This window comes from Bufo gargarizans, chromosome 3 (genome assembly GCF_014858855.1).
Source record: "Bufo gargarizans isolate SCDJY-AF-19 chromosome 3, ASM1485885v1, whole genome shotgun sequence".
NCBI lineage: Eukaryota > Metazoa > Chordata > Amphibia > Anura > Bufonidae > Bufo > Bufo gargarizans.
In genome coordinates this window covers 427,918,482-427,942,968 of record NC_058082.1, presented here as the reverse complement: position 1 = coordinate 427,942,968, position 24,487 = coordinate 427,918,482, and the positions used below count along the sequence as shown (strand labels likewise).

The 24,487-nt window shown below is 45.8% G+C and overlaps 1 protein-coding gene across 2 annotated transcripts; it reads right to left on the bottom strand.

Annotated features, from left to right (window-relative positions):
- Positions 1-2,360: 2,360 nt before the first annotated feature.
- NRAS (NRAS proto-oncogene, GTPase) lies at positions 2,361-23,887 on the bottom strand. Of its 2 annotated transcripts, XM_044288503.1 has the most exons (6): positions 23,735-23,887; positions 12,203-12,330; positions 5,109-5,287; positions 4,063-4,222; positions 3,396-3,519; positions 3,151-3,293 (listed from the first exon to the last, which is right to left on the bottom strand). In XM_044288503.1, the coding sequence occupies exons 2-5, from the start codon at positions 12,311-12,313 to the stop codon at positions 3,400-3,402; spliced, it is 570 nt and encodes a 189-aa protein (XP_044144438.1). In that variant the 5' UTR covers positions 12,314-12,330; positions 23,735-23,887; the 3' UTR covers positions 3,151-3,293; positions 3,396-3,399. The 2 variants fall into 2 exon arrangements, with proteins under 2 accessions (XP_044144437.1, XP_044144438.1); XM_044288502.1 differs by lacking the exon at positions 3,396-3,519 and having other exon boundaries at positions 2,361-3,293.
- Between the last annotated feature and the right edge of the window lie 600 nt (positions 23,888-24,487).

Sequence of the window (24,487 nt, the reverse complement as noted above, 5' to 3'; positions counted from 1 at the left end):
CACCACTAATCTTGGAGTACCTCAAGGAAAATAAGCAAATAATGCCATATCAGCATGGCTTTATGAGGGATAGGTCATGTCAAACCAATTTATTCAGTTTCTATGAGGAGTTAAGTTCTAGAATTGACAGCGGCGAATCAATGGATGTCGTATATCTGGACTTCTCCAAAGCATTTCACACTGTACCGCATAAAAGGTTAGTATATAAAATTAGAATGCTTGGACTGGGAGAAAATGTCTGTATGTGGGTAAGTAACTGGCTCAGTGATAGAAAACAGAGGGTGGTTATTAACGGTACACACTCAGATTGGGTCACGGTCACTAGTGGAGTACCTCGGGGGTCAGCATAGGGCCCAAATCTCTTCAATACATTTATTAAAGGGGTTCTGCACTTTCATTTAACTGATGATCTATCCGACACCCGGGACCCCCGCCGATCAGCTGTTTGAGAAGGCAGCGGCGCTCCAACAGCGCCCCGGCCTTCTCACTGTTTACCGCCGGGCCACTGACGTCACGACTAGTATCAACTAGCGCGGGCGCGGCTAAGCTAGTTGATACTAGTCGTGACGTCAGTGGACCGGCGGTAAACAGTGAGAAGGCCGCGGCGCTGCTGGAGCACCGCTGCCTTCTAAAACAGCTGATCGGCGGGGGTCCCGGGTGTCAGACCCCCGCCGATCAGAAGCTGATGATCTATCCAGAGGATAGATCATCAGTTAAATGAAAGTGCAGAACCCCTTTAATGATCTCGTAGAAGGCTTGCACAGTCAAAAATATAAATTTTTGCAGATGACACTAAACTGTGTAAAGTAATTGACACGGAAGAGGACAGTATATTGCTACAGGTGGATCTGGATAGATTGGAGGCTTGGGCAGATAAGGTTTAACACTGACAAGGTTATGCACATGGGAAGGAATAATGCAAGTCACCTGTACATACTAAATGGTAAAACACTGGGTAACACTGACATGGAAAAGGACCTAGGAATTTTTGTGAACAGCAAACTAAGCTGTAAAAACCAGTGTCGGGCAGCTGCTGCCAAGGCCAATAAGATAATGAATTGCATCAAAAGGGGCATAGATGCCCGTGATGAGAACATAGTGCTACCACTTTACAAATCACTAATCAGACCACACATTGAGTACTGTGTACAGTTCTGGGCTCCTGTGAACAAGGCAGACATAGCAGAGCTGGAGAGGGTACAGATGAGGGCAACTAGAGTAATTACTGGAATGGGGGGACTACAGTACCCTGAAAGGTTATCAAAATTAGGGTTATTCACTTTAGAAATAAGACGACTGAGGGGAGATCTAATTACTATGTATAAATATATCAGGGGTCAGTACAGAGATCTCTCCCATCATCTATTTATCCCCAGGACTGTGACGAGGGGACATCCTCAGCTTATTGAGGAAAGAAGGTTTGTACACAAACATCGAAGAGGATTCTTTACGGTAAGAGCAGTGAGACTATGCCTGATGAGGTGGTGATGGTGAGTTCACTAAAAGAGTTCAAGATGGGCCTGGATGTATTTCTGGAGTGTAATAATATTACAGGCTATAGCTACTAGAGGGGTCATTGATCCAGGGAGTTATTCTGATTGCCTGATTGGAGTCAGGAAGGAATTTTTTCCCCTTAAGTGGGGAAAATTAGCTTCTACCTAACAGTTTTTTTTTTTTGCCTTCCTCTGGATCAACTTGCAGGATAACAGGCCGAACTGGATGGACAAATGTCTTTTTTCGGCCTTATATACTATGTTACTAGAAACAAAATAATTACTATGGCTCTGTTCACACTGTCGGCAGAGGTTCGGAGCTCCATATCCAGTCACAAAAGATTTAACTGAAGAATATTTATACATGCAATGCTATTCGTCCTATCAATCAGTCGGGCACCAGTGACATCTGTCACACAACAGATTTGGCAGAACGCTATGGCTACACCCATTATACACATAAATATCTTTTAAGGGGTTATACAACCCCTATAATGACACCCCCAATGCCAGGGCCCCCTCGTATACTTTATAGTTAACAACTCCCTGGCAATAGCAGGCCGCGACAGGGGCGAGCCTCCCTAGAGTCACCTGCAATGCTAGGGAGGCTCGTCCCTGTCGCAGCCTACTATTGGCTTCTCCCCCCCATAGCCGGATGTTTTGTGATCCGAGCAACAAGGAGATGCAGCGGCGGATGTGCAGGGATCAAGAGCGGCGCGGGTCCTGGAGAGTAGGTAAGTATATTGCATACAAGGGGCCATTATAGGGGTTGGATAACCACCTTTAAGATAAAACATTTTTTTTTCATTGTCTTTGCACATGTCATGTCTTCTGCAACTTCAGGAATAGAAAAAAAAGAAAGGGAAGAAATGTGAAAACTGTATATTTTATTGACACATCAGCGCTAAGAACCTGTATCCATTAAATCACATACAGGAAGCGTTACTCCGTGTTTTACATGAACCTATACTTGAATTGAAAGTTTTTTCTGGAGAGGGGTTGATAAATTCTGTACAAATACATAAGGACAATACATTGTAATTTAAATTTTCTAAAAGGTTTAGTTTAATATAGCCCTGTATGTGGAGCCTCCATTATGGGCCCCAACATTCTGTAATGTGCTGCTATTAACATTGACCCATCAGTGCTGAAACAGAGTAAGGCAAGAGGTGAACCTCTACAAAACAGACAGCCTTCACCTCCAAAACGAACATCATCATTGTGGTGCTATAACCATTATGTGCATTCCAATGGAAGTCCAGCAAGGACAGATCAGAAATGTGATCAGGCCGTCATGTCATTCTTCTTAGACACTTGCGGAGGGGATCATTTTCTGAAGGTGGCAAATATTTTAAGGTGATAAAGTCAGAAGGAACAAACAGAGCGTCGGGTATCATGTCAGTTCAAAGTAAAGGGACATCTCTCTGTCAATGAGACTGGATTATAGTGGTATACACCCAAAGTTATTCGAACGGCATGGCAGGTGGTCACTGCACGACATAAATCCTTGAGATGAACACAACACCAACACCTTCACATCATGCTTTTTGTATAACCGCTTGAGGAACAAACATCAAGGCGATTTCCTTTCGGGTTAGAGCTTCACGAGAGATGCAGTTAACATGTAGGGGCCACAAGGCAGCAGCTATGTGGTAAGTGCACACACAGTGATAAGACCATCCATGAATGAGGTAAACGATTTGTCAAGTGGAGATGCTGTTTGAACAGTCTTGTGCAGGTGGCATTTGAGTTTTGGTCTTCTTGTGGAGAGCAAGACCTCCAGTGCTTTGGCCAAAAAGACTATATATAAATAAAAAAAAGTTGACCAAAAATAAAATTTACAAAAAGGAAATCGACACAACACTTTGAACATAGTAATATCGTGTATACTTCCTCAATTACCAAATTACATGAGGGAACAAGGCATTTTAATGCAGCCCTGGCTGCTATCTTCATTGCTATCTAGTTTTTTCATCCTGTACTGATGGATTTCACGGACCAGAGTATAAAACGCATCTTCAACACCCTGAAGAGAAAATATGTTAAAAGGGGTTGGCCTATCTCACACATTGGCGCTATATTTTTGGGGTATGTCACTAATGTCAGATATGTGCGAGTCACACTAGAAAGGGGCCCCCAAAAAGAACAAGGGTGCGCCATGCAAGCACGGGCACCCTCCATTCACTTCTAAGGGACTGCCGAAAATAGCCGAGAGCTGGTTCCACTATTTCCACAACGCCTATAGAAGTGAATGCAGAGGTGACTGCGCTTGCCAAGTGCGCTCTCCATTCACTTCTGTGGCAGTTCCGGATACAGCCAAGCACACCCGGTCAGCTCTTTTCGGAACTCCCACAGAAGTAAACAGAGAACATGACTCACATCGATGATGCGCTTTCCTCCACTTTGGTGGCCCTGTTCTAGATATAGGTGTGGGTCCTATCTGACATTGCTGGCATACCCTAGCAATATGACACCAATGTGTGAGGTGACACAAACCCCTTTACATAAGACTCCATATAATTACAGCAAAACTCCTAGCACTGAAAGGTACATACGATTAACCTCTTACCTGTCTCGTTTTCGCTGATGTCTCAACAAATGGGATCCCGTAACTTCGGGCTAGTTCTTGGGCCTGTTTGGTGTCTACAGTCCTTGTCGGCAGATCACATTTGTTACCAACAAGCACCATAGGAACATCATCTGAGTCTTTCACTCTTTTTATCTGCTCCCTACAAATGAGAAAAGGGCATCTGTAACAGACAGACTGTAGGTGCGGCATGTATATATGTACATATTTATGAGGATCGTACAAACTGTTTCAACTGGGAAACAATTGGTGGAGCACGAGTCCGCAATATGCTACTGAACAGGTAACTGTGGAGTACTCTCGAACTGTCTGCATAAGGTCCTGTCTTGTTTTCATGTTTGAAAACTAATTCTACAAAGAAGAGTGGGCCAAAATTTCCCCACAGCCATGGGAAAGACATTTGGTTACAGGTGTTGCTGCAAGGGGCTACAGTTAGTAGTAGTAGTAATAGACAGGCTGTCTCATGTATTTGCTATGTCTGGACATATGGATATTATACAACAGGAAAGGCGTCTCCAGCCAAGAAAGAATAGAGAGCCACTCTGGTAGACCTGAGCCGTCCATGCATTACATGGACATTGAATAGAAAGTCCGCCATGTACTGATACATGTTCACTCATCAGTGGCTTTCCATGGACCATGGTGACACCACAGTGGCTTGCCCTATTTTGGTCCATATTTACAGATCCCATCAGGCACATTATACTCCAAGGGTCAGTGAAAACCACAGAAACATCACGTAGGCCATCCGCGTTTGGCCTGTGGTTTTCACGGATCATTGCTAGGAGATGCTCTGGAAGTCAATTTTCAGCTGAGCAGTGTTTGTGTAATACAGACGACATACAGAAGGCAAAAAACGGATACCCGGACCAAAAAAAGGATTGTCCGACATATCCACACATGAACTACTGATCATTTTGTCACTGATGTCATCATGGACAGGTGTGAAAGAGGCCTAAGTCATATAGTAATAAATGCCAATTAAAACACAGAGAATAAGGGAATAATTGTCATGCATCGTTCATTACCTATAGGAATTTATATCAGCAAACGATTTGCTATTGTTGATTGCAAAGACGCAAAGAAAGCCTTCCCCAGTGCGCATATACTGGTCACGCATTGCGCTATACTCTTCTTGCCCCGCAGTATCTAAGATATCCAGCAAGCAGGTCTCCCCATCAATGACAACCTGTTTACGGTAAGAATCCTGCAGGAAGGCAAAAAAGCTGAATTTACATTTGAATTAGTTTGCTTAACTAGACAAAATTCATAATATAAATGTAATTTTACTGAAAGAGTAGCAAATGCTTGGAAAAAGTGTCCAGCAGATGTGGTTGGAAAATCCACTGTAACTGAATGCAACCATGCCTGGGCTAAATATATAGGTTCCCTAGGAGAAAAATCTAGGGGCAGACTAGATGACCATGTGTTTTTTTTTTTGCTGTCATTCTTCTAGGTTTCAAACATTCATGGAGTTAGGCCTCTTTCACACTTGCGTTGTCCGGATCCGGCGTGTACTCCACTTGCCGGAATTACACGCCGGATCCGGAAAAACGCAAGTAAACTAAAAGCATTTGAAGTCGGATCCGTCTTCAAAATGCGTTCAGTGTTACTATGGCAGCCAGGACGCTATTAAAGTCCTGGTTGCCATAGTAGTAGTGGGGAGCGGTATATTTATAGTCCATGCGGCTCCCAGGGCGCTCCAGAATGACGTCAGAGCGCCCCATGCGCATGGATGACGTGCCATGTGATCACGTCATCCATGCGCGTGGGGTGCCCTGACGTCACTCTGAAGCGCCCCGGGAGCCACACGGATGGTAAGTATACTGCTCCCCCGCTCCCCACTACACTTACCATGGCTGCCAGGACTTTGGTTACCATGGCTGCCGGGACGCTAAAGTCCTGGCAGCCATGGTAACCATTCAGAAAAAGCTAAACGTCGGATCCGGCAATGCGCCGAAACGACGTTTAGCTTAAGGCCGGATCCGGATTAATGCCTTTCAATGGGCATTAATTCCGGATCCGGCCTTGTGGCAAATGTTCAGGATTTTTGGCCGGAGCAAAAAGCGCAGCATGCTGCGGTATTTTCTCCGGCCAAAAAACATTCCGTTCCGGAACTGAAGACATCCTGATGCATCCTGAACTGATTTCTCTCCATTCAGAATGCATTAGGATAAAACTGATCAGGATTCTTCCGGCATAGAGCCCCGACGACGGAACTCTATGCTGGAAGAAAAGAACGCAGGTGTGAAAGAGCCCTAAATGCAATGTTACAGGGCAGCTCAGAGGACCTATTGTAAGGAACAATCCAGCTTGTCCAGTCTTTTCTGGTACCCCATAAGATCAGAATGTAGTTAAAATCTAAGGCAGCCTTTTAGTGATGCTGATCATATTGCTTAAAAATAAGGCAACTGTGATTTAACAGAATTTTTAAAGACTTTGATGATGATGATTTATCATTGCCCGGCATCCATAAAGACTCTGGCTGGTGTAGAACTCAGGGTTTCTTCTACACCAGAAAACTGGAATTGGACTTACCGGTAGTTCTGTTTCCTTAAATACACCATGATGGCCACAAGGAGATTGACCCTTGACCTCTGTAGGGGCAGGAAGAGATAAAAAGAGAGAGAAAAAGAGAGAAAAAGAGAGAGAGAAAGAGAGAAAAAGAGAGAAAGAGAAAAAGAGAGAGAGAAAAAGAGAGAAAGAGAGAAAAGAGAGAAAGAGAGAAAAAGAGAGAAAGAGAGAAAGAGAGAGAAAAAGAGAGAAAAAAAGAGAGAAAGAGAAAAAGAGAGAAAGAGAAAAAGAGAGAGAAAGAAGAGAAAAAGAGAGAAAGAGAGAAAGGAGAGAAAGAGAGAAAAAGGAGAGAAAGAGAGAGAAAGAAGAGAAAAAGAGAGAAAACCCCACCCACCCTCTCCCCTCAGTCTTTACAGATTATCCCGGTGGTCTATTTATACTCTGATACTCGCTCATTAAATATATATATTTTATATATAATTTTTTTAGGGAAAAGGTAAGTATGGGCCATCATGGTGGATTCAAGGAAACAGAGCTACCAGTAAGTCTAATTCCAGTTTTCCATTTCATCCACCATGATGGCCACAAGATAATATTTATCCTAGGAAGGGGCAACTGCTTGTAAAACTCGTCTGCCAAACCTCAGGTCGTCCGAGGATGTTACATCTAGCCTATAGTGTCTGATGAAGGCGTTTATACTAGACCAGGTGGCTGCCTTACAAATTTGGTCCAGAGAGACACCAGCCTTTTCAGCCCAAGAGGGGGCCATTGCACAAGTAGAGTGTGCCTTAATACCTGGGGGACACGGGAGACCCTGAGTGGAGTAGCAGATAGCAATAGTGGATCTGATCCACCTACCTACAGAGGCACTAGAAAGCTTTTTACTCTTATTGCTACCTGCAAACTGGATTAAGAGGTTAGCATCTTTCCGGACGACTTTGTGGCTTTGAGGTAATGTATAATAGCTCTTCTAACATCCAAGGAATAAAACTGTTGTTCTTTAGGATTGTTACAAAATGTATAAAATTATAAAAAAGGATAAAATTAATTTCCGCTTTCTGTGGAAAGTAGATACTACCTTTGGTAAAATCCCCCGAGTCTAATCTGAGAAAATAGATATAGATAAGTAGGGTTCCCTGGATGAAAAAGCCTGAATCTCACCTATCCGTCTTGCAGAGGTAATGGCTATGAGGAAGCCTGTCTTAAATGATAGATGCTTTAAAGAACTATCTATGATAGGCTCAAAGGGAGGTTGTGATAGATTATAGAGGACAATATTAAGGACCCAATGCAGAACATGTGATCTTATGAAAGGTCTTAACCTAGAGGCAGCTGTCATAAACCTTTTAATCCAGTGATGTTCGGCTAATTTAGTATCATAGAAAATACTCAATGCAGAGATCTGAACCCTTAAAGTGCTAGGTCTAAGACCCAGATCTAGACCCTGCTGAAGAAAATCTAGAATTTTCTTAATAACTAGTTTTGATTTATTTGGCGCTGGATCCCCTAACCAGCTGCAGAACTTTTTCCATATTTTAAAATAAATAGCGGAGGTGACTTTCTTTCTACTGATTTTAAGGGTATTGATTACTCTGTCAGAGAGACCCTGTTGTCTTAGGATGTTGCCCTCAGGATCCAAGCTGCTATCTTGAAGATCTTTGGGTTTGAATGATAAACTGGTCCCTATATGAGAATATCCTCCTGATGAGGTCATATCCAAGGTTCTTCGATCGAAATCTGCTTCAGAATCGGACACCAACTCCTTTTGAGCCAGTAAGGAGTTATTAGGATCATTGTCACCAGATCTCAGAGTATCTTTTGAACTGTCCAGGTTATCAGAGGAGAAGGGAGAAAGGCATTTTTGAGATTTTGCATTCCCCCTTAAGGTAAATAGGTCGATCTTTAGAGCTCCCTATCTGTCTGTTATTTTTTTAAATATTGACGGGTTTAAGGACCACTTCCCCGGATCTAAGATCTTTCTGCTTAAAAAAAAAATCTGCCTCTTGGTTCAAGGACCCCTTGAGATGTACTGCTGTTACCAACAGGATGTTGTTTTCTGCCCAAGAGAATATTTTTACTGTCAGGCATTCCAATGTTGGAGATCTTGTCCCTCCTTGGTGCTTTACGTAGGCTACTGTCGTGGTGTTGTCTGACAGTATTTTCACATTACGTTATTTTACTAGGCGTTGGACCTCCTAACGTCTGCCAAACTGCTCTTAGTTCCCTGAAATTTGAGGAGACTGATTATGACTGGATTATAACTTCTGGACTTCTGTATCAAGAAATTCCTTGCTAGAGGTTCTTTTACCTTTTCCACCAGTTCAAGTACAGCTTCAAAAATCTGGGAATAAGAATTTTCTTGTCTAATGATGCCCGATTCCTGTTCCAGTTTCTTAGAATCCATGATTGAATTACTCTTGTGTACGCCTGGCTCCATGCTACTGAGGTTATACACAAAGTCAGGATGCCTAAAACACTCATTGTTTCTCTTACAGAGCAGCACGGACGAGACTGGAATTTTATTATATTTCTCTTCAGGTCCGATATCTTTTCCTCTGGCAAAAAAGAAGCTTGTTCCTTTGAATCCAGGAGAATGCCGAGGAACTTCCTTTTTGTTGCTGGCTATAGAAAATATTTCTTCCTGTTTACTACCCATCCTAGATTCTCAAAAAAATTTATGAAGAAATCTGTGTTTGAGCGTTTCTGCTGCTGTTCTTCCAATTACCAGAAAGTCGTCTAGATAGGGTATAATCGTTACCTGGAAGTGCTGTGAATTGGAAGTGATGTATTAATACTATTGTGTTTTTTTTTTTTTATAGCAAACCTTAAATATTTCTGATGGTTTTTGTGTATTGAGAGGTGGTAATGGGCGTCTTTCAAGTCCACCAACGTCATAAATGAGCCGTCTTGTATTAATGGCACTGTGGAAGCTACTGACTCCATTTTGAATTTTTTGTATATGATATTTTTGTTTAATTCTTTTAGATTTATGATTGTTCGAAAAGATCCATCAGGGTTAGTTTACCAGAAAAAGCCTTGAATAAAAACGTTCCCACTGTTCTTGTTGAGGAACTGGTATGATGGCATCTGCTTCCAGAAGGTTTTAAATACCCAGCCAGATTTTTGTCATAACCGTTGCAGAGTGTGTGGTGATCTGAGACTTGTGTGGGGGAGTTGAAGAGAATTCTATTTTGTAACCTTCTCTTATAATCTGTAAGGCCCAGGGGTTTGCTGTTATCTTCTCCCACTGAGGTAGAAAGAACTTCAAACCTCCCCCACACTCTGGCATCATCATTGTTTGTCCTGTGGTCTGCTTTGAAGGTGAAGGCTGAATCCCCTAACTCTACCCCCTTTTTGGTAACTCCAACACCCAGTTTTGCCTTTACCCCTATAAGAGGGGTTAAACTGACGAAAGGGGTGCTTCCTGGTCTCTTTCTCTTCTGGGAACCCCTTCTTTTTATCTGCCGCTTTCGCTAGGATTTTATCAAGCAGTGGGCCAAATACGCACTCGCCCGAAAAGGCTATGGAGCATAATTTGGATTTTGATGTTTTATCCCCTGACCAGGACCTCATCCACAGGGTGTGTCTAGCCAAATTAGATAAGGCTCCATCTCTTGCGGAAACATCTTACTGATTCGTCGGAAGCATCCGCCAAAAAAGCAGTAGCTGATCTTAGGAGGGGAAGAGAGTATATTAATTCCTCTCTTGGTGTTTTATTTTTTAAATGTTCTTCAAGCTCATTTAGCTATAGATACATTAATCTTGCGACTGATGTAGTTGCAATGTTTGTTTTAACTCCAGACATGGAAGCATCCCAAGCCTTTTTTTAGAAGACAATCTGCTTTTTGATCAATAGGATCCCGTAATTGTGAGGAGTGCTCAAACGGCAATGACGTTTTTTTAACTACTTTTGCCACTTGGATATCTATTTTCGGGGTTTCGTCAAAGATTTTAGAGTCAGAAGCATCATACAACAATTTCTGAATTCCCTGGAGACTCCTAGCCTTTTTTCAGGATCCAGTTATTCAACTAATATCGTATCTTTGACGTTTTCATGTATCGGGAATACTCTGGCTTTATTCTCAAACCGCCAAACATTTCATCTTGAACACTTCTAGGCTTTTGTAAATCTTCAATGACATTGTTGATCTGACTGCCCTTAAAAGTTTGTCCATCTCCTCCATAGAAAAATAATATTTTCTCTCTTTCTCAATCAAATCCCCCTCAGATTGTCTGCCTCTTCCAAAAATTTGGAGTAGGAAGCATCGTCATCTAATTCTTTAAGATCAGAAGAAGATGGAACAGAATTTTTTTTTATTTTTTAATAGGTACTGGAGAGGAACTGGGATCTGAAAATGATGCGAGTGAAGATTTAATTTCTTCCTGTATCATATTTTTTTACTTCTGATTAAATAGATGGTTGCTCTTCTTTTAATAGATCCTGAATACATTATTTACAGATCTTTTTCTTGTAGCTTTCAGGGAGCCCTTTTGTGCATGTAGCACATTTCAGAGACTTAAGTTTAATCTTAGCCTCTTTACTTCCCTATTAAAAAGAACCAAGAGAGCAACCATGTATTTAAGTTGTATGCATAAAATACATGTCACATAGATTTCTCCGAACTGGGGAACTCACGATAGAAGTCACTGTGGAGGGATCAGGGTTATCCATGCGTCCTGTCACTGGATCTACTGCCGACATGCTATACCTAAGTCTCGGTCCTGCCTGCCTGCACTTTTAAGGGGCTGGTTCGGCGCCTACTCATGTGACGCGATCACTCCGGTCACATGACCACCCCCTGTAACTGCTGTAGTACATGCCTAGTGTATGCGCGGTCCCCGTACTTCCCCCTTAATACCACATGTGGGAGCTTTTCCTGGCTTGTCTCCCACAGAAGGAAAGAGAGAGCGGGAGCTTCTTAAGAGCGGTGGAGGCTGCGGCTGGGCAGCGAGCACCTCCTTTATTCCCTCTGCCTAGCGTTAGCATAGGCCGCAGGAGGACAGGGGAATCCAGGATGCTTCAATGTATGGTAAGATCCAAGGAGGGTTGCCAACCCCCGATAGACCCAACCGGGAATAAAATAAAATAACAAAATCTTCACCGCCCTTCATGAGAGGCCTCTCTCTGACCTGACCCCTGTAGGGACAGGAAACACTGCGGGGAGAGGGTGGGCGGGGCAATTTAAACTCTCTCTATGTTCCTGCCCCTACAGAGGTCAATGGTCAATCTCCTTGTGGTCGTCATGGTGGATGAAATGGAAAAATAGCATAGAAGATTATAAATGTGGCGGGGGTGGCGAAGAAACGGCACTTGTGCAAACATATTTGTGCAAGTGCAAGTGCAGTTGAAATAGTCGCAAACGTGAAGTGCCATAACTTTTTTTTTTATATAAATCTGCCCTTTAATCCTTTTCTTTTTTTACCACATTTGCAGCACTCGCATTTTTAAAACATGGTCAGACCTTTACCTGGTTCAGCAAAGCTCCTGACAACTCCAACGGAAAGCACTACCATAGTGACCATACGTGTACAGATATAATTTTTAACCCCTCAACATCTAATGCCTGAAACTCATGATGAAAGTATTAGCTCTAAACTTCGGCTGTACCTCGATGGTAGGATCATATTCATCCACAAAATGGTTCTGAATAAGTTGGATAGTTAAGGCACTTTTTCCAACACCTCCAGCTCCCACCACCACCAGTTTATATTCCGTCATTGCTGTAGAGTGACTCCCTGGAGAAAGGAAATAAATAAATAATTCAGAGAGGGGAAAAAAAAAAACGAAAAGTACAGGATATAAGGACAACATTGACACTTCTATTTTAGGCAAGACCAGCCAACCATCTCATGTGTAAGGGGCCTCCCAACTTTCCCCTGATGGCACACAATGGAGAAGATAAGGATCAGGTTCATGGATTGTATCATGTCCGATGTTCTCGTGGAGATAAGCAGCTGCCAGTGGTGAGGCAGCTGTTGGCCGACAGGTACCTCATGTGTATGGCCAACCTTAGGCTCTGTCTATCATGTAGCCATGAAAGATGTTATGGAAATACAGGAGGAGCCCCATAGTGCAATCATTAGCAGAGTCTATGGGGTATTTCCCTTTCAGCTAGATGGAGACAATGGGTATGTGTTACCTACATTTTATTAGAATTTAGAGATATGCTTTACAGAAACCACATGGACACCTGTAGAACGGAGATCGATTTATAAGGGGGAGTGTTCTAGGTATGCTCTTTGAACTCTGCAGAGGCCATTGTCTTGGTTGGGGGTGGTTCAGGTTGCTGTGGCCATAGTTGTCAAATGTCCCAAATCTACAGGGACCGTTCCTCTATACTTGAGCCCAATAACCCCGACTATGCAGGAGATTTGGAGCTCTGTATCAGGAACATGGGTGTTAACTGGAATTGGAGCGTTTGGGTCTGTAGCCTCGGCCCAACGCCGACCCAAACTATGGCGGGGCATGGAAGCACATAGTTCCCTGCCCCGCCACCGTCTGCTGATCATCGCCATAGTCTTCAGGCCTACTAGGCCTTAAGCCTATGCCGTAGTAAAATCCCAGAGCAGGAGGGTGTGATGATGTCATCTCGCCGTGCCTGTGTCAGGACGCAGCACACTGACGTGTGTGCGCAGCGCGCCTGCACCATCTGTGAGTGAGCGCCGACTGGGACACAGGTAAGTATTACCTTTTTTTTTAGTGTGCCAACTTTGGGGGACATTACTGAAGGGACAGTGGGGGGCAAACTACTACGTGGAAGCAAATTACTAGTGTGGGGGACAATTTATACTGTGGGGGGAATTAATACTGTGAGGGCACTATGGAGAAATTAATACTGTGGGGGCAAATTACTTAATGGATGGCAGTGTAGGGGAAAATTACTTAATCAAGGGCAGTGTGGAAAATTACTGTGTGGGGGAAATTACTCTATGGGAGCGTTTCTATTAGGGGATATTATTGTTGGGGACACTATACAGGAATTATTACCTGGAGCACAATATAGGGTGTTATTACTGGGGGCACTCTAGGGGACATTATAATTGCTGTAGACACTATAGGGACCTTTGGGGTAATTTATCAAACTGGTGTTAGTTACCCATTGCAACAGATTTCACCCTTCATTTTTGACAGCTCCTTTGGAAAATGAAAGCTGGAATCTGATTGGTTGCTATGGGCACCTAAGCCAGTTGTACTTTACACCAGTTTGATAAATGATCCCAATTATGAGAACTCTAACGTGTCTGTGTAACAAACTCTGTAGAGACGAGATGCGGCTGAAAGAATTAGTCATGGCGGTCTGGGTCAAACGGAGGAGAAGAGGAAAGAGAAGATCTACATGACAGGAGATGTCACTGGAAATAAGAGGTATGTGGTGCTGTATTCCCCTAAATGTAGAGCCAACTCACTATTGTGACCTGCGTCTCATCTTCTCCTCCAAGTCTTTTTTTTTTTTATCATAATCGTATGTACAGTATTTTAAATTTGGCAACTAAAATTTAAAATTTGTCACCTGCAGTACTATTTAACAGCCCAGATAACACAATAGTTCACTGTGTTATGTGGAGTGTTACATAGGACTGCAGGTAACATCTATGAAATCTGTACTCCGAGTAATGAGATGGTGGGGGTCCGACTCCTGGCACCAATCAGATGTTTGAGGAGACTGTGATGTTAAAGTGAGCGCCGCAGCTTCTTTGCTCCTTACCAAGCACAGCGCTGTCCATTTGATAGCACTGCGCTTGGTAAGTACAGCTCAGACCCAATCACTCAGATGGGACAGAGCTGCACCGAGGCCATGTGAATGATGTCATAAGGCCTAGAAAGAGACTTTGGCACTTACGAAACACTGAAGCCTCTTCATACAGAAAAAAAACTAATACTAAAATGGAGGGGGTGAATTGGGTAGACAGCCCCTGGCCTATCATGCACTGCTCCTAGAGGCTTATTTGCATACAATAAAACTATTATTTTTCTCAACAATGTGGACACATATGAACATGGGACCAACACAGATGTCTTCAGCTGCCAAGTGCACATCTAACAGGTCAGCCAGTTTCATAGCTACAAATCTGCTGACAGGTGCCCTTTAATTTTCTTTTTAAATGGAAGTGGCATTCACAAATATAGATACCTCTCACAAATAAATGAAGTGTGTTTGCATTGCTTCCACTTTAACGTTACTAGTCTACAGGACGTAGACGGACCTTACACAAACCTTTCCACACATGTATTACTTTTTGTATGGAAAGGCGATTATTTCCAACCCTGACATGCGGCACCTTCGTATAACACATAATGGACTCGCTTCCTGCCGTCACTACCAAGTTACTTCCAATTATTTGTCCATCCATCTGTTTAGAAGAAAACAAGGTCGTAGTCATGGAGAAAACACAACCACCGGTGAAACGAAACCACAGAAACCATGATTGTGTCTGCAGGCTTCCTTTTCCGTTTGACATGCACATCAACTCCTCCAGTCACCCATAAAGGGAGATTCCAGAAGCTGCTCAGGGGCCTTCTCCATATTCACAGAAGGAGCAAGTGGTGGCCTGGGACAAGCACCTGAGCTGGAGGAAGGAAGCAGCAAGGAGGGAACAGACGCTCATAGGGATGTGGTGAAGATTTAGAGCTTCTCCGTGAAAGCACATCTGGTCAGAGAAACCGCTACACAAGGATTGGAAGTGATTACTCTTCAGCAAGTAAGAAGTCTGAATGTTTCCCGATGGTAGGAGACCTCACTGCAATTTATAGGCTACAGATGAAACACAAGGAAGGCTAAGAGCTTTACTTCAATGGTAAAAGCCAGAGAAGATGTAGCTCTAGGTGCACATCTGCTACAGATTCTGTCAAATTTGCAGAAAAAACGGTGCCGCATGTAAAATGATGGAACCCAATGGACACCATGATAAGTCAATAGGGCCTGTTGCCTGCTTTTGGTGTCCGTCAAATGACAGATTTTGCCCCGTTATTTTTGTATTTCTGTTCATATGAGGGAGTAGAAAAACCAAATGTGAGTGCAGGTGTGAACCCAGCCTAAAGGCCAATTTACATGAGAAGATAATCAGCCCATAACTGAGCAAAGACTGACCATATAGCATGTCAATCAGCACATGTCGGTCTCATGCACGCGGCATAAGGCCTCATGCACACGACAGTATTTTTTCACGGTCCGCAAAACGGGGTTCCGTTGGTCCGTGACAGTTTTTTCGTCTGTGGGTCTTCCTTGATTTTTGGAGGATCCACAGACATAAAAAGTGAAAAAAAAAAACTAAGTCAAGTTTGCATTGAAAATGATAGGGAAAACGGACACGGATCACGGACACAGACAAGGTTGCTGATCCCTGCTCTAATTAAATCGAGTAACTCAACACAAATAAATCCTCGATTCAAATTTTTTGCATTCAGGATTTGTTTGTGACCACGGAGCGTGAGTGAAGCGCTTGCTCCGTAGTCACCCACCGGCCCGCTCCACGCTGCACTTGATCCCGACACATCGTGAGTGTGCCTGACGATGTGTGATGTGAGGACGACAGTGCAGCGTGCAAGGAAGAAGAGGATGGACGAGCTGTGACATATCCGCAGCGCCCCTAAAGGAGGAGAGGTAAGTATTAAACTGGCGCTGGGGACTGATGGCTAGAAGCGGAGATGGTGGCACAGAGTGATGGTGGCACTGGGGGGAGCTGATGGCACAGAGTGATGGTGGCACTGGGGGGAGCTGATGGCACAGAGTGATGGTGGCACTGGGGGGAGCTGATGGCACAGAGTACTGATGGCACTGGGGGGAGCTGATGGCACTGGGGGGAGCTGATGGCACTGCGGGGGGGGGGGGGGAGATGATGGCACTGCGGGGGGGGGGAGAGATGATGGCACTGCGGGGGGGGAGAGATGATGGCACTGCGGGGGGGGGGAGAGATGATGGCACTGCGGGGGGGGGAGAGATGATGGCACTGCGGGGGGGGAGATGATGGCACTGCGGGGGGGGGGAGATGATGGCACTGCGGGGGGGGGGGAGATGATGGCACTGCGGGGGGGGGAGAGATGATGGCACTGCGGGGGGGGGGGAGATGATGGCACTGCGGGGGGGGGGGGAGATGATGGCACTGCGGGGGGGGGGAGAGATGATGGCACTGCGGGGGGGGAGAGATGATGGCACTGCGGGGGGGAGAGATGATGGCACTGCGGGGGGGGAGAGATGATGGCACTGCGGGGGGGGAGAGATGATGGCACTGCGGGGGGGGGAGAGATGATGGCACTGCGGGGGGGGGAGAGATGATGGCACTGCGGGGGGGGGGAGAGATGATGGCACTGCGGGGGGGGGAGAGATGATGGCACTGCGGGGGGGGGGAGATGATGGCACTGCGGGGGGGGGAGAGATGATGGCACTGCGGGGGGGGGAGAGATGATGGCACTGCGGGGGGGGGGAGAGATGATGGCACTGCGGGGGGGGGGAGAGATGATGGCACTGCGGGGGGGGGAGAGATGATGGCACTGCGGGGGGGGGGAGAGATGATGGCACTGCGGGGGGGGAGAGATGATGGCACTGCGGGGGGGGGAGAGATGATGGCACTGCGGGGGGGGAGAGATGATGGCACTGCGGGGGGGGAGAGATGATGGCACTGCGGGGGGGGAGAGATGATGGCACTGCGGGGGGAGAGATGATGGCACTGCGGGGGGAGAGATGATGGCACTGCGGGGGGGAGAGATGATGGCACTGCGGGGGGGAGAGATGATGGCACTGCGGGGGGGAGAGATGATGGCACTGCGGGGGGGAGAGATGATGGCACTGCGGGGGGGGGAGAGATGATGGCACTGCGGGGGGGGAGAGATGATGGCACTGCGGGGGGGGAGAGATGATGGCACTGCGGGGGGGGAGAGATGATGGCACTGCGGGGGGGGGGAGAGATGATGGCACTGCGGGGGGGGGAGAGATGATGGCACTGCGGGGGGGGAGAGATGATGGCACTGCGGGGGGGGGAGAGATGATGGCACTGCGGGGGGGGGGAGAGATGATGGCACTGCGGGGGGGGGGGGGGAGAGATGATGGCACTGCGGGGGGGGGGGGGAGATGATGGCACTGCGGGGGGGGGGAGATGATGGCACTGCGGGGGGGGGAGAGATGATGATGATGGCACTGCGGGGGGGAGAGGTGATGGCACTGCGGGGGGGGAGAGATGATGGCACTGCAGGGGGTGAGTTTTAATAAAGGAAAGTGTTATTTTCATGTTTCTTTCTTAGAGTACTTGATTAATCGATAGAATACTTAATTACTAAAATAATCGATAGCTGCAGCACTGCTCGTTTCCATGGTTATGACCACCCTGTCATCCAATAGCTGTGGCCGTGCTTGCACACTATAGGAAAAAACAACAGCCTATGTGAGCTCCCGCGGACCCAGCCACCAGAGAGGCTTTTTCCTATAGTGTCCAAGCACGGACACCGCCGATGAATTGCAGGGTGGTCTGTAATCATGGAAATGAGAGGTGTATAATGTGTTGGAAAAAATGAATCTAGCCAGCAAAGGAAGCAATATGGACAATCACAATACATTAGTAAGTGCCTTGTATTAACTTTCTCTACATGATAAATGCTATTTGCTGAAGTGATACAACCCCACAGACTGCCTGCAGTTGCCTCTAGAGAGAATTTAGGAGCCTAGTACATACTATTACAGACTTGGCAACAATTTTTGATGGCACTGTTTAATATTCCATATACTGTACTATGAAACTGGAAAAAAAAAAAGAAGTGGGATGGAATAGGAATTTAACACAAAGTCAGCCATTGCATTTTCGGTTTTGTTTTTACGGAATTCGCTAGGGAGCCTGCAAGTCAATTTGATTACAGAAAATACCAAATTTGTATTGCGTTTTATTCATTTTGAAGAATAAAACCTTGTTTTCTTTCTTTCTTGCACTTTTCTGTTGGTGGAGGTGTGTAAGGGGCTTTTTTAGCAGGGTATCCGCAGTTTTTATTGGTACTATTTCAGGACAAGTCCGATAAACAACAGTTAACTTCATGTTTTTCACCAAGTGAGAGAAATAACATGATATTTTTATATTTTGGATGCAGTAAAAAGTCCATATTCAGTCATTCCTGCTCTCCTCCCGCAGAGTGGCATTAAAACTTAGCAAATGCTGGAAAATGTTGCAATTTTTTGTGTCCGATAACATATTTCCAGAGGCTGGATAAACCAGTTGAATCACAGCTACAATAAACTTGATTGCCGCTGAATTTTGGCCCAGACAATGACAAGGTGATGGAACGTGTAGAGACCCAGTATCAGGCTCAAGGAAATGGGATAAAATAAAACTGGAGAACATGCCACTTGAATGAGAAACATGGGGGCACAATGTTCTATCCGTCATTGTATTGTACAGATGTCACTGCCGAGGGGCACGCCCTTGTAGCATTTCCTATTCAAGAACTTGTCCAAATTCACATAAAAGATATCCAAAACTCTGATTCCCATAGGAAATAACAGGAAACTAAACACATTTCATTGACAGTACCATACACTGACACAATCATGTGTACTGACACGTTTAAGAGATAACTGTCACATTTAGACCCCAATTTAAATTTTCATATATGTAGTTACTAATATCATGATATTCCAGAATCAGTTACTATTAGACTGACTTACCCCATATTTAATAAGATTCAGCCCTTAGCAGCCAGTCTGCATAAAACTGCAATTTCCCTATTCTGTTAAGAAGGCCGCCACTGCCCTCACCCTGAGGCTAATCCCGCCTGCCCTCACTAGCCAGTAACAATAGCCCCCCAAAAGTGTCAGTAACCACAGTTAAAGGGAACCTGTCACCGGGATTTTGTGCATAGAGCTGAGGACATGGGTTGCTAGATGGCCGCTAGCACATCCGCAATACCCAGTCCCCATAGCTCTGTGTGCTTTTATTGTGTCAAAAAAACAATTTGATACATATGCAAATTAACCTGAGATGAGTCCTGTCCCTAACTCATCTTACGTACAGGACTCATCTCAGGTTAATTTGCATATGTATCAAATCGGTTTTTTGACACAATAAAAGCACATGAGCTATGGGGACTGGGTATTGCAGATGTGCTAGCTGCTATCTAGCAACCCATGTCCTCAGCTCTATACACAAAATCCTGGTGACAGGTTCCCTTTAATCTCCTGCAGCACAAAGGGGTCCTCTTACCACATGTTGCTTTCATTTATACACTGAGCAGATGGCAGAATTCTCCCCTCCCGTGTCTGCGCAGCTCCAGCTCTGCTGAGTGAGGGAGCGTCTGCCAAGCGCAGGGACAGGGAGAAGTGCACACAGCCCAGGCACTGTTATCAGCTGCTGGGGAGGACCTGGCTGTCAGTAATGTGAGCCTGCACGCTGCGTGCTCCGTCCTTCAGCAGATAGACGGAACATGCATAGCAACCCTATTTTCGGCCGTTGTGTGCATCTGTGTCTGTTGTTCCGTTTTCCGTGGACCCATTGACTTAATGGGTTCGTTGAAAACTCGGAAAATGCACCGTTTGTCATCCATGTCCGTGATCCACATTTCCTGTCCGTCCAAAAAATACGACCTGTCCTATTTTCTTGACGGACAACGGTTCACGGACCCATTCAAGTCAATGGGTCCGTGAAAAAACACGGAGGCACACAAGATTGCCATCTGCATCCGTGTCCGTAGGCTACATTAGCACAGACGGATCGGCAGATCCGTCTGCATACAGCTTTTTCAGAGCTGAGTTTTCACTTCATGAAAACACAGATCCGACAGTATATTCTAACACAGAGGCGTTCCCATAGTGATGGGGACGCTTCAAGTTAGAATATACTAAGAACTGTGTACATAACTGCCCCCTGCTGCCTGGCAGCACCCGATTTCTTACAGGGGGCTGTTATCCACACAATTAACCCCTCAGGTGCCGCACCTGAGGGGTTAATTGTGCGCATCATAGCCCCCTGTAAGAGATCAGGTGCTGCCAGGCAGCAGGGGCAGACCCTCCTCCCTCCCCAGTTTTTAATTCATTGGTGGCCACTGCGGCCCCCCTCCCTCCCCAGTTTTTAATTCATTGGTGGCCAGTGCGGCACCCCCCCCTCCCCTGTATTAAATTCATTGGTGGCCAGTGCGGCCCCCTGGCCCCCCCTCCCCTGTATTAAATTCATTGGTGGCCAGTGCGGCCCCCTGGCCCCCCCTCCCCTGTATTAAATTCATTGGTGGCCAGTGTGCCCCCCCCCTCCTTCCTGTATTAAATTCATTGGTGGCCACTGCGGCCTCCCCTCTCCCCCCATCATTGGTGGCAGCGGAGAGTTCCGATCGGAGTCCCAGTTTAATCGATGGGGCTCCGATCGGTAACCATAGCAACCAGGACGCTACTGCAGTTCTGGCTGCCATGGTTACTTAGCAATTTTAGAAGCATTATACTTATCTCCGCTGTCTGTGACCGTCCGGGAGCTCCTCCTACTGGTAAGTGACAGGTCTGTGCTATAAGCAATGCGCCGCACAGACCTTTCACTTACCAGTAGGAGGAGCTCCCGGCCGGTCACAGACAGCGCAGGTAAGTATAATGCTTCTAAAATTGGCTACTGGCCACCAATGAATTTAATACAGGGGAGGGGGGGCCGGGGAGGGCCGCACTGGCCACCAATGAATTTAATACAGGGAAGGGAAGGGAGGGGGGACCGCACTGGCCATCAATGAATTTTAAACTGAGGAGGGAGGGGGGTTAATTGTGCGGCACCTGAGGGGTTAATTGTGCGGATCACAGCCCCCTGTAAGAGATCGGATGCTGCCAGGCAGCAGGGGGTAGTCATGTCCACAGTTCTTAGTATATTCTAACTTGAAGCGTCCCCCTCACCATGGGAACGGCTCTGTGTTAGAATATACTGTCGGATCTGAGTTTTCACTATGTAACTCAAATCCGATGGTATATTCTAACATAGAGGCGTTCCCATGGTGATAGGGACACTTCAAGTTAAAATATACCATCGGATTGGAGAAAACTCTGATAGGGAGTGTGGAATGTGGAATTAAGGGGTAATTGAGTACACAGTGAAAAGTTGAAATAGGGCCACCAAGGTGATATTAATCACCACAATCCAATACTCCCCCCAAAAAAATAAAATAAGACAGTTATCCTTTAAGGTCACCCCTGAACATAACTGATCTGTGAACATTCAGCGGAGAAGGTACAGCGTTTCGCATAAAACTTTGTTAGAATACAGTACGGAGCGAGCGAGGTACCACTTGGAACCGAAACAGAGTTTTTTTTTACAGCACGAGTAGGTACCCAATTGCAGTCAGTTTTGACTGCGATTGCGTTCCGTTGTTCAGTTTTTATCGCGCAGGTGCAATGAGTTTTGCACGCGCGTGATAAAAAAACTGAATGTGGTACCCGGACCCGAACTTCTTCACAGAAGTTCAGGTTTGGGTTCAAGGTTCTGTAGATTGTATTATTTCCCCTTATAACATGGTTATAAGGGAAAATATTAACATTCTGAATACAGAATGCATAGTAAAATAGAGGGTTAAAAAAAAATGTTGTTTTTTTTTAACTCACCTTAATCTACTTGTTCGCACAGCTGGCATCTCTTCTGTCTTCTTTGAGGAATAGGACCTTTGATGACATTACTACGCTCATCACATGGTCCGTCACATGATCCATCACCATGGTAAAAGATCATGTGACTGACCATGTGATGAGCGTAGTGATGTCATCAAAGATCCTATTCCTCAAAGAAGAAGACAGAAGAGATGCTGGCTGCGCGAACAAGTGGATTAAGATGAGTTCAATTATTTTTAAGTTTTTAACCCCCTCCAGCCCTATTGTACTATGCATTCTGTATTCAGAATGCTATTATTTTCCCGTATAACCATGTTATAAGGGAAAATAATAAAGATCGGTCCCCATCCCGATCGTCTCCTATAAACCATGCGTGAAAAATGCTTGCGATTTTCACGCAGCCCCATTCACTTCTATGGGGCCTGCATTGCGTGAAAAACGCAGAATATATAACATGCTGCGATTTTCACGCAACGCACAAGTGATGCGTGAAAATCACCGCTCACGTGCACAGCCCCATAGAAATGAATGGGTCTGGATTCAGTGCGGGTGCAATGCGTTCACGTCACGCATTGCACCCGTGCGGAAAACTCGCTCGTGTGAAAGAGGCCTAACATTGCAACAGCCAATCACTGGCTGCAGCAGAGACTGGATCTCCTTGCATCATGTGACCCTTTGTCACCGGTCACTGCGATGTTCTAGTGATTGGCGATGTCAAACCAGATGTTGACATCGAGGGAGCCCAGCGGAGCGTCGCACGCTGGGGGAAGAAATAGCGAGGAGCCAGCACCAGGAAGCAGGCAAGTTATCCTTCCTTTACAGGTCCGGACAAACAGGGGAGTATGCCCCCCCCCCCAATTCTTTCACATAGCCTTTTACTTTCACACTTGCGTTTTGGGTTCCGTTTGGGAGATCCGTTCAGGGCTCTCACAAGCTGTCCAAAGGGATCAGTTTGCAATCTAATGCATTCTGAAGGGAAAAAGATCCGCTCAGAATGCATCAGATCAGTCTCCATTCCGCTCTGGAGGCGGACACCAAAAAGCTGCTTGCATCGTTTTGCTGTCCGCTTGACGAAACTGAGCCAAACTAATCCGTCCTGACACACAATGTAAGTCAATGGGGACGGATCCATTTTCTCTGGCACTATAGAAAACGGACCCGTCCCCTATTGACTTTCATTGGAGTTTATGACGGATCGGTCTTTGCTATGTTACAGATAATACAAACGGATCCGTACATGACGGATGCAGGCGGTTGTATTATTGTAACGGATCCATGACAGATCCACCCAAAACGTGAGTGTTTAGTTAGCCTTAAAGGGGTCCAACTTCAAGGATCCCTACTTATCAGACACAACTGCTGTTGGGTGGGGGTCTCAGGGTCAGACCCCAATAACACATTCTTCTTGTGGTTTATGGTAAATGGGGTTTTTTAGTTGATCATATGTTTTCTGCTTATGGTGTAAGGCTGCTTTTTTACTTTCAGATCCCCCTCCCCTATTCTCCTGTCACTGACCGCATTCTGTGGAAATCCCTACTACTACAACTCTCACCAGTGTCAGGCTCTATGAGCAGCCCCTCAGCACTGCCGGTACTCACCCTCCGCACCGCCTGGCGCTGCTCCCCTCCTGGTCCATGCACCGGTCACGTTACCGCTGGTTTCCTAGCTCCTCACCGGGAGCGACCACTCTGTCCGGGCGCACCCTGCACCCCCCTCCTCCCCCGGCAGCCGCTTCCGCGTCCTCTGCCCCAACACTCGCGAGATCTTCGCCCTCTCCTCACCTCTCCCGCCAAGCTCCTCGTTCTGTCCTGTCCCCGCTCCACAGCCAAGCATTAGATCATATTTCATGTATATATGGAGGTCCCTGACTGTACAGTGCCAGGAAATGACAAATCTGTAGGGTCTATTCATACAACAGCTATTCCTTATGGTGTCAGAGCCTAGAACGGACAGCACACGGACTGAACACTGACATTATAGTTTCAATGGACCAATTCTTCTGCATTAGTGGCTTTTCCACAACGCAATTGAGTGGGGCTGCTTTCTTCCTGCACCTCAGGACACAGATACAGTTGTGGACAGGAGGGTATTATGTGCTACATAATCGTGGCCACGTCAGCTGTCACCACGTCACCCATGTGCTGTCCACATCCATGTGTCCATTCCACAAAAAGATAGAACGTGGCCTATTCTTGACTGCAAAATGCAGACTATGGATTCATTGAAGTCAATGGGTCTGCCAAAAAGAAAATGGATGCAACGCGGACATCCGTCTTCTGCAGATCCTCGTTTTGCGAACAGTCATGCGCATAAGGCCTAACACTTACTAGTAGAGAAGGTGCAGTGGCCTG

Excerpts from the sequence above, each read along its gene's own strand:
- NRAS (XM_044288502.1), bottom strand. The coding sequence starts at position 12,313 with ATGACGGAATATAAACTGGTGGTGGTGGGAGCTGGAGGTGTTGGAAAA. Across the intron at positions 4,223-5,108 it reads GCTGATATAAATTCCTATAG|GGAGCAGATAAAAAGAGTGA; the intron begins GTAATGAACGAT and ends TCTCATTTGTAG. Across the intron at positions 3,294-4,062 it reads CATCAGCGAAAACGAGACAG|TCTTTTTGGCCAAAGCACTG; the intron begins GTAAGAGGTTAA and ends ATTTATATATAG.